This window comes from Strix aluco, chromosome 13 (genome assembly GCF_031877795.1).
Source record: "Strix aluco isolate bStrAlu1 chromosome 13, bStrAlu1.hap1, whole genome shotgun sequence".
In the NCBI taxonomy this organism is placed as follows: Eukaryota; Metazoa; Chordata; class Aves; order Strigiformes; family Strigidae; genus Strix; species Strix aluco.
Window position 1 is genome coordinate 21929938 of NC_133943.1, and position 12467 is coordinate 21942404.

The 12467-nt window shown below is 40.3% G+C and overlaps 1 protein-coding gene across 22 annotated transcripts in view; it reads left to right on the forward strand.

Annotated features, from left to right (window-relative positions):
- The window catches only part of ANKHD1 (ankyrin repeat and KH domain containing 1), a 119970-nt gene that overhangs the window by 37555 nt on the left and 69948 nt on the right, over positions 1 to 12467 (forward strand). For all 22 annotated transcript variants that reach the window (XM_074838768.1, XM_074838767.1, XM_074838765.1 and 19 more), the window contains exons 3-5: positions 6033 to 6189; positions 10667 to 10814; positions 11731 to 11878. In XM_074838768.1, the coding sequence (XP_074694869.1) occupies positions 6033 to 6189; positions 10667 to 10814; positions 11731 to 11878 (453 nt within the window). The remainder of the gene's footprint in view (positions 1 to 6032; positions 6190 to 10666; positions 10815 to 11730; positions 11879 to 12467) is intronic.

A 12467-nucleotide genomic window follows, 5' to 3' on the forward strand; every position in this document is an offset into this window, starting at 1 on the left:
CCCCCCTTTTTTTTTTTTTTGGTTGTTTGTAGCTGGGTCTATTAGAAAACCAGTGAGACAAAACTGGGTTGGGTGCTTCTGTGCCCATGTCTTTCTAAGGGGCAGTGCCCGTGCCGGGAGTGTTGTGCAGTTGCTGAAGCCTGTCCTGGAGCGGAGCGGGCACAGGTCTGGCAGGGAGTCTGCTCTTGGCGTCTGCACTGTGCTCGCCAGTTCCAGTTGCTTCACCACCTGGCTGCTAACTTAAGTTACTTGTTCAAGGCAACTAGAATTTTGCAAACCTTGCTTAGGCATTAAACACGGACAGCAGGTTAGAGCTGATTGGTGTTTTCGCGGGTTTGCCAGAAGATCAACGTGGGTCTTGGTGAATGTGCTGACTTTAGTTTACTGGCTCTGAAAATTATATAATATAATATAATAGTGTTTGGGAAAATATTTTGACATCAGACAGGAGTGAAGTGCATACTTTTTTGTTAGTTATATGGGGAATTAGAAAATCACTTGCCGTTAACATATGCAAAGCAGGAAGTTATGTCATCACAGACAGCAGCAACTTGCTGTTTAGTAAGATGACCGATATCATCTCTGCTTGCTTCCGCCACTGCTAGAGTTTACAGAAAATAGCAGCTGGTAGTTTTCTGTGAATGCTGTACTGCTTCTAAATATTACTAGAAATAAACTTATGACGTGTGGATTAAAAGAGAAAACTTTTTCTTTAGGAAATCTTCCCTTAGGTTGTATTCTTAACATGCCTGAGCTGAATTTCTTTGTGCTGTTAGGGGAGCCATACCTATATTGAGAATTTGGATTAAGCCACCTGAGACCTTACAGAACAGTCCTGCTTGTTGACTCCTTGTCTTGTGGCAGCAGCTCTGTGATGTGCTAGAATTAATACTTCTCTGGTAGAGGTACTGCTTGTTGGCACAAGACTGTAGCAGTTGCTTTTGACAGTCTAGAACTTCTCAATTCCTCTGAATGGGGATTCCAATAAAGAAGATAAAACCAAGTCCCCTCTTTTGTTCCCTGAAACCCCTTCACCTTGTTTGAGGTGCTACCGGTATGCCATGCTGATTAAAGCAGGTTCTTGATGTACCATTAAAAAAAGAGACACATTTCTGGGTCATAATTCTCACTCCATTCATTTGGGCTTTTAAAGCTCTCCACGTTTCCATCAAAACCTGCCTTTGGGGGCCAAGTAATGTAAGAACTTAAAGAAAGAGAAGATCCCTTTAAGCTTCTATGACCGTGTGAGCTGAAGTTGAGTTGTGATGAAGGTGAGATCATAAATTGGACACGTTAGCAGCTGAATGGCCTCAAGTGTGTGTTAGAACATACTGTGTGCTGGAACTGACTGGGAAAGAACATAATCACGACTGAATCTGCAGTTTTTTGTGAGGATTATTGGACATTATCTCTTACGCTTAGATGTGTTGATCTCTTTGGAACAATCTCTTTTGGTGTTCAAAGCATGTGTTGACACCAGTTGTGTGTGGTATGAGGGACTTAACTGTGGGCTCCATAACAGTGTAATTTCTTTTCAAGGTATTTTAAATGGTGATAATTATGAGCTACTAGCTAGAAATACACTTAAGTATTTTCTTCTTCCTTCATACGAACTTTATCCAGTGAGGAAGGATAGAGCAACTTATGTTCCTGTGAGAATGTTCCTCCTCTTGAAATAGAAGGGAAGGGAGTGATTGCTCAAGTGTGGGTATCTGACTTGTTCCCTTACTGTAGTGAACTTGAAACAACTTTGGCCTAGGTTATTTGTGTTGGTTCTTTAAAATTTATTTATGGCTTTCAACTTCTGTGTTCAAATCGTGAAAATATACAGACATGACTTTCAGAGAATGTTATCTCTGATTACTCATGGCAAAATCACACCAGTGGTATGAGGTCCTATCCTTTTGGGACTTCCAAAGACAAGGACCTGGGTTTGTTCCAGTTTTTCTGAGGTGATATCTGTATCTTTGACTCATTAAACTGAGGAAGATCACACTGAGAGATTACCAGCTCATTTCAGGCTACCCTAAAAATCTAATCGTGGTAGTTACATGGAAGGAATATCCTAATGAGTCTGAAAGTCAACAAGGAAGCCCATACGTCAAATCGGTGTTGGTTTTAGGTGCATAGATATGTGTCTGATGAGCAAGCTTTTCCCTTGAAAGGTGAGCTTGTTGTTCTAATACACTTCTGTGATCAACGTCAGGCTAATTTAAATAGTTCAGCAGTATGGCACCAACGTGTGGAACATCTGGCATTATCTGCCACTAAGTTGAGTCATGCTGTCTGCCATAGTAGCTTTAGGAAAAAAAAAAAGTAATCTGCTCCAGACTCTAGTTATATAGTAGTCAGCTGTACTGGAGATTTTATCTCTGTTAAACTGTTGAATTGTTGACTTGTTTAAACAGGTGGAAATACCCTTTTCAGATGCAGCCTGAATCTGTGTACTGTAGAACTGGTGGTTTGTGGCCTAGTAGAAGGACTAATCTGCTTGCAGATTTTAGAATTTGTACTTTTCTCTCTGATTTAGAGATCTGCAGTCTGTGTGTTGATGTGTTGGATGGGGAGGAGCTAGGTCATCTATTTCCAGTCAGGGGAGACTATAGAATGATATAATGGTTTTTGGGTTAGAAGTGACCTTTAAAAATCATGCAGTCCAACCCTCCTACCATGGGCAGGCACATCTTCCACTAGACCAGGTTGCTCAAAGCTCTATCCAGCCTGTCCTTGAACATTTCCAGGGATGGGGCATGGGACACAAGAGCAAGTGGTTATGAAGTGGACACAAAACCAATTCAGTTAGAGATTAAAAGATAAATGAGCATTACAGCCATAAGATTCTGGCACAGTCATCCTAAATCATAGCAAAGTGAAAACTGAGCTGTTATTTAGGTGATACTGTAAACCTGCAGAAGGGAAATAAATGACTGGGTATCTGCAGTGGTAATTCTTGTAGTCTGTCTCCCTTTTACACCATACAGCCTACCACAGCTGCTCTGATGTCTTCTGTGTTGGCATGTGCAATATAAAAAAAGTATGAAATGAACAGCTGGGGATGGCACCTGGGTTGAGCCCTAGCTGGTGATGTAAATAAAAGGTGTTTTTGGCTTACTGTCCAAAAGTCCTTGGTGTGGCTATATAGCACCTTCTTTGAAACAAAGTAGGAAACTGTAGTGGGCTGTAAGTGTGCTTTTACTAGCTGGAAGAGCCAGTGACCTGTGGTTGGTAAGTCCTCCAGGAGACCACAGCAGTAATCCATGGAAACAGATACTTTGGAGCAGGTAGGGCACAGGACTTAGATCCGTGGTGAGACTTCTCTTGCCTTCAGAAATCCTGTGTATGAATGCTTCAACAAGCAGACTTCAAAAATGGAAAGAATGATCACGTGTAGGTTCTGTTTGTCTAGGTACCCTGTCTGTTGGTGATTTGAAATCACCCTTAGTGACTTGAAATGATTGAGGTATCCAGTTTAGTTTCAGATAACCAGGTAATTTGGGGGTTTCTTTTGTTTGATTTGTTTCAGCTTTTCTGTTTTGTTTTTGTTTGATTTTTTTGACTGGACTTTTTATTTCCCACTTCCTTTGCAAGCAGTAGAGCTGTTTACCAGCTCTTTCGTGAGACTCTTCTAAGTGGAGGGAAACTGCTGTTGTGCTGCTTCTTGTAAACTAAGTCTATGCTTTTTTTTAGCCTTCGCTTAGAGGTCATTTTTCTAAATCCTGTGGCTTTCTCTCAAGTGCTTTTCTACTTTACTTACTGTGGTGTTCAGCTTTGGTTGCCGCCATCCTAGATGAGGCCTCAGTGCTGAGCTGTGGAGATTTAATTCCCTTTTTTTCATTAGGCAGTACTTCTATGTACACTGCAAGCTAGTGTAAGCCAGCACTGCCACCAGAAATAGCTAGTGTAAACATCTGTGTAGTTACTCTGTGAGCTGTCCTGGGGAAGTAGATCTATGTGAAAACTATCATTTTCTCTGTGTGTTTGGTACTAAATTGATGCCCCAGCACAGTTTCTCAGTAGCTATCTCTTGCTGTTCCACCTGCCACCACTGCGGAGCCGACAGAACTTATGTCCCCTTTTAAACGAACACATTCAGTTTACGTTAGTATGTGAGGTGTGAGCTGTGGTGTTTGAGGCTTGTTGTTTATAGCCTCACTATATTTAAGAGCAGTGGCTAAAGGGTTATGGCCTCAACAGTTTGGAGGTGGAAGGGGGTATGTGGCCAGTAGCCTCTTCAATTATGTGGAGTCAAGAGTCTGTGGCCCTGTTTCTCTCTTCTGATTGCTCTGCAGTGCACTACACAGTCTTTGAAAACCAGATGAGTGTGCTGTGGACAGATCTAGTTGTAATTTCTCATTTTATCACAGAGCGGGTAATTTATTATAAATTAGTTTTCGTAGCCTCTTGACAATGCCTGAGTGATCCAGAGGTAGGATGTTGGAGCCAGGGCGGTAGTGCACTTGGATCTGACCAAGTATCTTTAGTAGCTCATCTCAACCTTCATAGCCTGTGCTCAGTTTCAGTTGGCGAAGTAAACTTTTGCACCCCATCGTTGGTGTCTGCCTTGATGACAGGATAGGGACTCTTCATCATTTCCAGCAACACTGAGTTTGAATACCGTAAGCCAACACTTACCAGCACTGCAGCAGTGATGTAGGGTAATGTAACGCAGTATGTCCAGCATATGCTGGCCTAAATTGTTTTCAGGGTGGAGAAATTTGGTAAGTATTGATTCTTACATTAATGAGAAACAAATGGTTTGCTCTCAAACTGGGGAAATACATTGTCCGAAGACAATGTTCAAAACTTTCAGAGTATGATTTTGGTAATAATTACAAGCTGGGTTGTGGGACACATGGTGTAAATTCATCTTAGAGATATGCACGTACTAAATAGCAAATCTTCTGAGGTGTAAGATGGGCTGTTTTCAGAGATTTGTATCTAATTTGACCCTGTTTAACAGCTAAGGAATTGAGAAGTTTCTGACTCATCACTGGTGAAGGTAGCTAATCTATAAACCAGGAAACATTTGCTTTTTGTAGCATGTGAAATTTGACTGGGGGGGGGGGGGTTGGGGGTGTGTGTGTGTACTATTCAGCAGTGCATTTTTTTTACACTATTTGCATTTGTATATGTAAATATAAGCCCTGCCTACCTGCAGAGGCAACTGTGCAGTGATGTTTGCATATGTAGACCAGGCTGGGCTGAACTACATGGAGTAAAACTACACAGCTGTACCATGATTTTATATCAGCCATATAAATGTGTGGGATAAATACCTTCTTATGGTGCTGTTCCATATTAGCCTTAAGCTTTACTCTTGCAGCAAAGAAACTTTTAAAAAAAAAGACTGTTACAAAAGTTCTTTGAGTCTAAGTGCATCTGTGTAATGTTAGTGTAGAGGGGGCATTGATTCAAGTATATTTAAAATATTTGAAATTTTGTTTCATAATTTTTGTGCCTGTAGCTAGAGCTGTGCAGTTTAGAATATTAAATTGTTGGAAATTTAAGCTAATAACGTACAAAATTTTTTTCCTACTCTTAAAAAAGAAAAGGTATATTAGACTAAGTCCACTTCATTTTGGGTGGAGTTGGGTGGAAAGTGGGTATTAACTTTATATTTTAAATAATAAAATTCTTCACATTCAGAAAATACTAAACCAAGCCTGTGGAGTAATACCTGTTTCCCAACCTTCTGTTTTTGGGCTTGACCTCTGGACTTATCCTTATTCCCCTGAGGGGTTTTTTGGTTTTGTTTGGTTTTTGTTTTTATTCTTCAAAGGTATGAGTTGCGAATTTGGGACAGGTAATGAATCTGCCAGTTGAAAAACAGTTTTCTTACTGCTGTACTATAGTAATTAAATGTTCAGGTCTTGGGCAAATGTTAACAGTTACTTTTAAGTAGCTGATTTTCTGGCATGTTTGCAAATGATTTTTAACTAATAGTGCATGTGGCTGAAATCTAAATAGTGTCTTCGCATTTCTTTTGTGTGACTTTCATACTAACCTGACTGATGAACGAACGTACACTGAAGGAATTGGTAAATTGTCCACTGCCGATGGTAAAGCCTTCGCAGATCCTGAGGTTCTCCGGAGACTGACGTCCTCTGTCAGCTGTGCACTGGATGAAGCTGCTGCTGCATTGACGCGGATGAGAGCAGAGAACAATCACAATGCAGGACAAGTGGACAAGTATGTATCGCTCGCTCCCCACACCCACTTTCCCAACTATAGAACGTAAGTTTGTGTTTTTAATTTGAAATTCAGTTAACTTTATAGTTAGTACTTGGTAATATATCTGCTCTACTACTAGCAGAAGCAAAGTTATTGAATCTGAAGGTGTCACTATTGTCCCATCAGGTTACTGGCTTCAGAGAGTAAGAGCAACACAAATGAGTACAACAAAAATGTTACTTTCTAACCTGCTGCTAACCTGTGTACTGGCAGTTGATTTTTTTCAAAAAGGGGTTAAATTCTTAGCTGTAGAAGAGTTGGTGATAGTTCTGTAATTACTGCCTCAGCATACTTTGTTGGAAAATAATGAATCTAGTTCATTGTATTAAAAGTTGGAAGGGAATACAAATACTTACAGGACAGCAATTTGCCCCGGTATCTTGCTCAGGAACTTAGGGGAAAATGAAACTATGTTATCTGATAACTTTTTGTAACTGATAATTAATGAGGATGACATTTAAATCCCATGATGACAGAACTGGGAATTTGTCCTACATTTTCAAGAGCTTTCTTCTACTTTGGTAATTTCAACACGTCTTTAGGGGTCCTGAAATATTTTCTACTCTGGCAGGTGATGCAGGTAGTTCCTAAACTGTTGAGACAGTGTGACTGTGTATACTGTTGAACTTAAGATCTAGGATCAAAAATTACAAATCTTAAGTTTCCTTTCATATGGTTGTCCTCCTGAAATTCAGACTTGGGATTCGCAAAACAAAGCGCTTACAATAAGGGTTGAGTCATTGCTCAAAATGTAAATACTAGTACAGAACAAATTACTGAAGCTAGAAGAAACTGAAGCTAGAGAAATTACTTATGGATCAAAACATGGGGAGATGAAAATTTGCTGGGGAAGCATAAAAAGGAAGCATACAGGAGGTGGAAGCAGACCAGGTGCCCCACAGGCAATGTAGAAACAATGTTAGGGACACGATTAGGAAAACTAAAGTCCACCTGGAGTTGAATCAGGCAAAGGGCATGAAAGGCAACAAGATACACTACTGTGAGTATATCGGCTGCAAAAGGAAGATGAGGGAAGATGTGGGCCTGCCTTAGAATATGGCAGGGGACCTAGTGACGGAGATACAGAAGAGTAAGAGGTGAATGCTGCCCTTGCCTTGGGCTTTACTGGTGAGATTGGCTTTCAGGAATCCTAAGCCCCCAAGATGAGTGGGAAGGTCTGGACCAAGGAGGGCTCGCCTTTGGTTGGTAGGAGGTCAGGGAGCATTTAAACAGGTTGGACATAGTCCAGTGGACAAGTTCATGGGACCTGATAGGATGCATCCATGAGTACTGAAGAAGCTGACTGATGTCACTGCGAGGCCAGTACCAATTTATTTGAAAGGTCATGGTGAATGAGGAAGGCTCCTGAGGACTGGAAGAAAGCAAATGTCACCCCTGTCCTTAAGAAGGGCAGAAAGAGGATCCAGGGGACTTATAGGCAGGTCAGCCTCACCTCAGTCCCTGCAAAGGTGATGGAGTAAATCCTCTGGAAGCAATTTCCTAACATAGTAAGTACAAAATGATGATGGAAAGTAGTCAGCATGGTTTTGCAAAGGGGAGATCAAGCCTGACCTGATAGCTTTCTTCAATGAGATGGCTCGTTGGTAGGTGAGAGGAGAGCAGTGAATGCTGTTTATCTTGACTTTAGCAAGTCTTTTCACACTGTATCCCACAGCATCCTGTGGGCACAAGCTGATGAAGTACAGACCAGGTAGGTGGACAGTGAGATGGACTGAAAACCATCTGAACTACTAGGCTCAGAGTTGTTAATAGCACGAAGTCCAGGTGAAGGCAAGTTGCTAGTGGTATACTCCAGGCGATGATATTTGGGCTAGTACTGTTTAAAGTCTTCATCAGTGACCTGTGTGATGGCACAGAGGGCATCCTCAGCAAGTTTGAAGATGATACAAAGCTGAAGGGAGGGTGACCAGATGGTTGTGCTGCCATTCAGGAAGACTTTGACAAGCTGGAGAAAGGGGCCAGCAGGAATCTTATGAAATTCAGCAAAGGGAAATGTGAAGTCTTACAACTGGTGAGGAATATCTCTGTGCATGGGCATGGATGGGGAGGGCTGAATGGCTGGAAATCAACTTTGGAGAAACAGACCTGAGTTTCATGGTGGACAACAAGTGGAACATAAGCCAGCAATGAATGTACCCTTGGAGCAAAGGTCAACAGCATCCTGTGCTTCATTTAGAAGAGCCTCCCAGTGTCATACTTGTCACTTATACACAATGTCTTGCAAATATCTCAAGGGGAACCTGAACAGAGAGCAAACTTGGAGACCTCTTGAGGTGCCTGGGTCATCTAGAATGAACTAAGAGCCCTGTATTTAATAGCTTTTTCCCAGAGCATATTTGGTTTCCCAGCAGTTCTATATTATGGGGTGGCTTAAGGTTATCTTCTGAGAATGATGGATCTGTTTCAAGATTTGTCTCGCAGGTTATGGTGTTGGGTGGCTCCCATTTCTAAAGACTAGACTGTGTGCAAAAGTGCCTGAATTCCCACTGTCTCCTCCCAGCTGAACATGGGAACCCGAGCTGTAAATGCCCGGTTATCTGTGGGTTGCAGCAGGACTTTTTGACTGCTTGTGCCCTGAACATAGTCCCTTACTACCTCCCAGGAGAAGGTGGCAGGTTTAATAGTGCCCTACAGCCTTTTAGTGGGATCCCATTGATTCCGTATATAGACTTGACTGTGTAGCCAAATAATAAACTTTACCAAAATATCAGTTATTTTGCTTAAAATAGTTAGTGATTACAGTGCAAACATAAGCAAGCAGATACTGGATATTCTCTTCAGGTCAGATCTCAGCTTTTATCAGACAGCTGCTAGCACAGTTTATTTCATTTGGGGGTGTATGGCAAATGAGTTCCTTTTAAAATAGGGACTTAACGTAGTGTAACCATTACAGTCTTTGAACAATTGAAAATTGTATGCTTTCCTGAGAGAACTTTGTGCTCAGATGGGTATTTTCTTCATTGTGAGTGAATTTCTTGAGCGAACTTTTATCTTTTACAAAAGAAAAGTAGAAATTTGAGGATTTTAATGAATCTGAGTGTACTTGGTTTTGTTTTAAGAAACAAGTTTCCATATTTTGCAAATAAAATACACTGATTAGGAATGCATCACAGTCTGTTATAAACTACTGTTTATAACAGAAGGCTCTTCCTCCCTTCCCCCTCCCACCAGGGCATTAACTGTGGTTTGGTTCCTACTGGCTGAGGGACCATGATTCCTTGCATATATTTTCTATATAAAATTATATCATCAGTTGGAGAAGTGTAAGTGAGTTGGTACTAAGCATGACTTGCTTTTGTTTAAAGCACTGCTAAATGCAAGTGTAACAGTTGTCTTTGCTGTTAGACATTTATTTTTTTTTTACAGAAAAAGATTTGAAGGGCAAGTGACTTGGTTTGAGATAAATTGAAGCTCAGCTCACCTTTGTCAAGATTTGCGTAGTGTACTTTCCTGGGTCTCAGGGAAATAGCTATTCTCTCTACTTCGGAGGTTAATGATGATTAAAGTAGTGATTACAGATTTCTGAGCTTTTAGATGCCAAGAACTCGGGGTTTGTCATGTCTTTTCCTTCTAACTCTTAGCTTGTAACGCCCTTAAAGTCATAAGAGGTAGGGTTAGTAGTGTTCTACATAGGATTTGTGTTGTTATCGATGTTTAAAAAATGTGCAGTTCAGTTAGCTTATTTAATCTGTCTGAAAACTTCTGTAATATGCTTTTAACAGTGCATGAAAGGAAACATAGTAAACTTCTGTAAGGCTCCTCTCCTTTCTTCCTTTAAGATGTCATTAGGTAAGGTAAGGATTTTTCTTTGAAATGGCTGCTTAAATTAAGAAACTGGTGTTTCCAATTAAAAGAAAAAAAGCTTCGGGCTAGTGCAGAGAAGGAAATAGTCCCACTGCAGGAGAGACAACACTCAGAAGTTTGTCTTGCTGAAGTATTCAGTATTAGTGGTCTCTGTGATACTAGGCTGTTCACTTTTTGGCTTTATCTCTACTAGAAATTTGCCTCGGTAGCTATAGTCAGTAGTTTGTCATGGTCACAGCCTCTGTGTCTCTGGCATTCCACCCAAGTACGAATAGCATCAGTGAGGTTTACTTCTGAATCTTTCAAACACTACAAATTACAGTTTTGAGCATTCTTCTCTGCATGTAGTCTATATGAGAGTTTATGTAAGTTAGCAGCTGATGAGGACAAGAGCTAATTTAGACACAAAAAAGGTCTTTATCTCTTTCATGTATGGAAATAATGTGTGTATATATATACTTTTTATTAAAAAAAATCTGTAAGGTGTATTTTCTAATAAGGCTTAGTACTAATGTCATGAGTCTTTACTTACAGACTTCCTTGCATAGGAAAGCTACCCATCTATTGCAGATTTATTTTGAGCTAATGCTGTGGCAACTGATTTTTCCAGTCGCAGTTTGGCAGAAGCATGCTCAGATGGGGATGTAAATGCTGTCCGGAAGCTGTTGGATGAAGGAAGAAGTGTAAATGAACATACTGAAGAAGGGGAGAGTCTCCTTTGCTTGGCCTGTTCAGCAGGATATTATGAATTGGCACAAGTAAGTAACAAATATAGTCACAACTAAACCTTTGTGAAGCATTGCCTAAGGGGCTTCTTTGATAGGTAAACATTTTAGCTATTCTGATTATAATAATTTTTTATAAACTAAACAGAATATCAGTTAGTACAGCCTATTGTAGGCTTCTAGTTATTATTTGTCTTTTTAATGGAAAATTATGTCATATATGCCTTTAGGTTTAAGGGACTTGTCTGAGGAACGTATCTTGTGTTTTATGATGTATCTACTTTTCTGGCATTGTTCTAGATGCAGTCAAGCTGTTCTGCCAAGCAGACATTGCAAGAGAATCTAAAATAGCAGCAAAATCAAACACTACAAGTGGTTACCTTCTAAAAACTCGTGTCTTGACTCACTCAGTCCTTTTTTTTTAATGACACCTGTATTGACAGTGCATTAATTCGTGTTAATTTTTGGCTTTTATACTTGTGTATCTAAGGGCAGAATTTGTGCTTCTTTGAAGATGTTTAGGTGATAGTTCTCAGAAAGTGGCCAGCTTCACATTTTGGTGCCAGGCAAGAGTGCAGGGAGAAAACTGTTTACCTGTAAGCTTGAGCTGATGTGTGCTGTGGTCATTAATGCAAGCTTACAGTTTCTCTGCTGTCATTCTGATTAGTGATTTGCCCTGTGACTTTTGAAAATGTCAGTATTGCACTGTAACTTAATGTTGATTTTAGAGATAGGAAGAAATGTAGAGAAACAGCATTTCCTGAAGCAGAGCACAATGCAAGTAGTAATTATAAGTGGTCCTGGGAAGTGCCATTGTACTTCACCATTGGGGCTGTTACTGCAAGGGGATGTCACAACTGACTGGGGAATCATTCTCACAAGCTCCCTGAACTAAAAGCAAAATGTTGGTGTTACAATTTATTCATTAAAGTGAACTTTTTTCCTCTAGGTGCTACTAGCAATGCATGCAAACGTTGAAGATCGAGGGAATAAAGGAGACATAACTCCCTTAATGGCAGCTGCCAGCGGAGGCTATGTAGATATTGTTAAACTTCTCCTTGTTCATTGTGCAGATGTCAACGCACAGTCTTCGACAGGTAACTGGGAAGCAGGAACACTAAGAATTACTAAGATTGGCGCATAAGATGTGCAGCAGTTCTGAACATCTGTGGTTTTGACTGATAGTTTCATTCACAAGAAGATGTGACAGGAACTGTTAAGAATAGGCCAGATATATAGCGGATGTGTTTAGAGTCTTACCTGGCCATTATTAAAGATTGTTTTCAATATAAACGGAAATGGAAAGCACTGTGGTTTTAGATGACCAGAAAAGTACATGAAGTCTAGTTTTTTCTCATCTGTATAATCCAAAATTATGCATTAAGACCACCGTGGAACACATCTGGTCGAGACCAGTTATTTTGGTCTATTGCTTTTTACCACAGAGGAGGTACAATTCTTTGTGCATTGAGTGTTGTCTACACTGTTGATGTTTGACCACAGCTTAACTAACCTTGCTGAGAGTATTAACCTGCAGTTGGATTCTGCTAATATTAAGTTCGTATTTAAACTTTGTTCAAATTCTAAGAAAGCCGGGTGTCTGAACTATGAAATGTTCTTTTTATCTTGATGATTAGCCATACTAAGCAGAACTTACCTTTAAATTGACTGTAGCATTTAAAATGA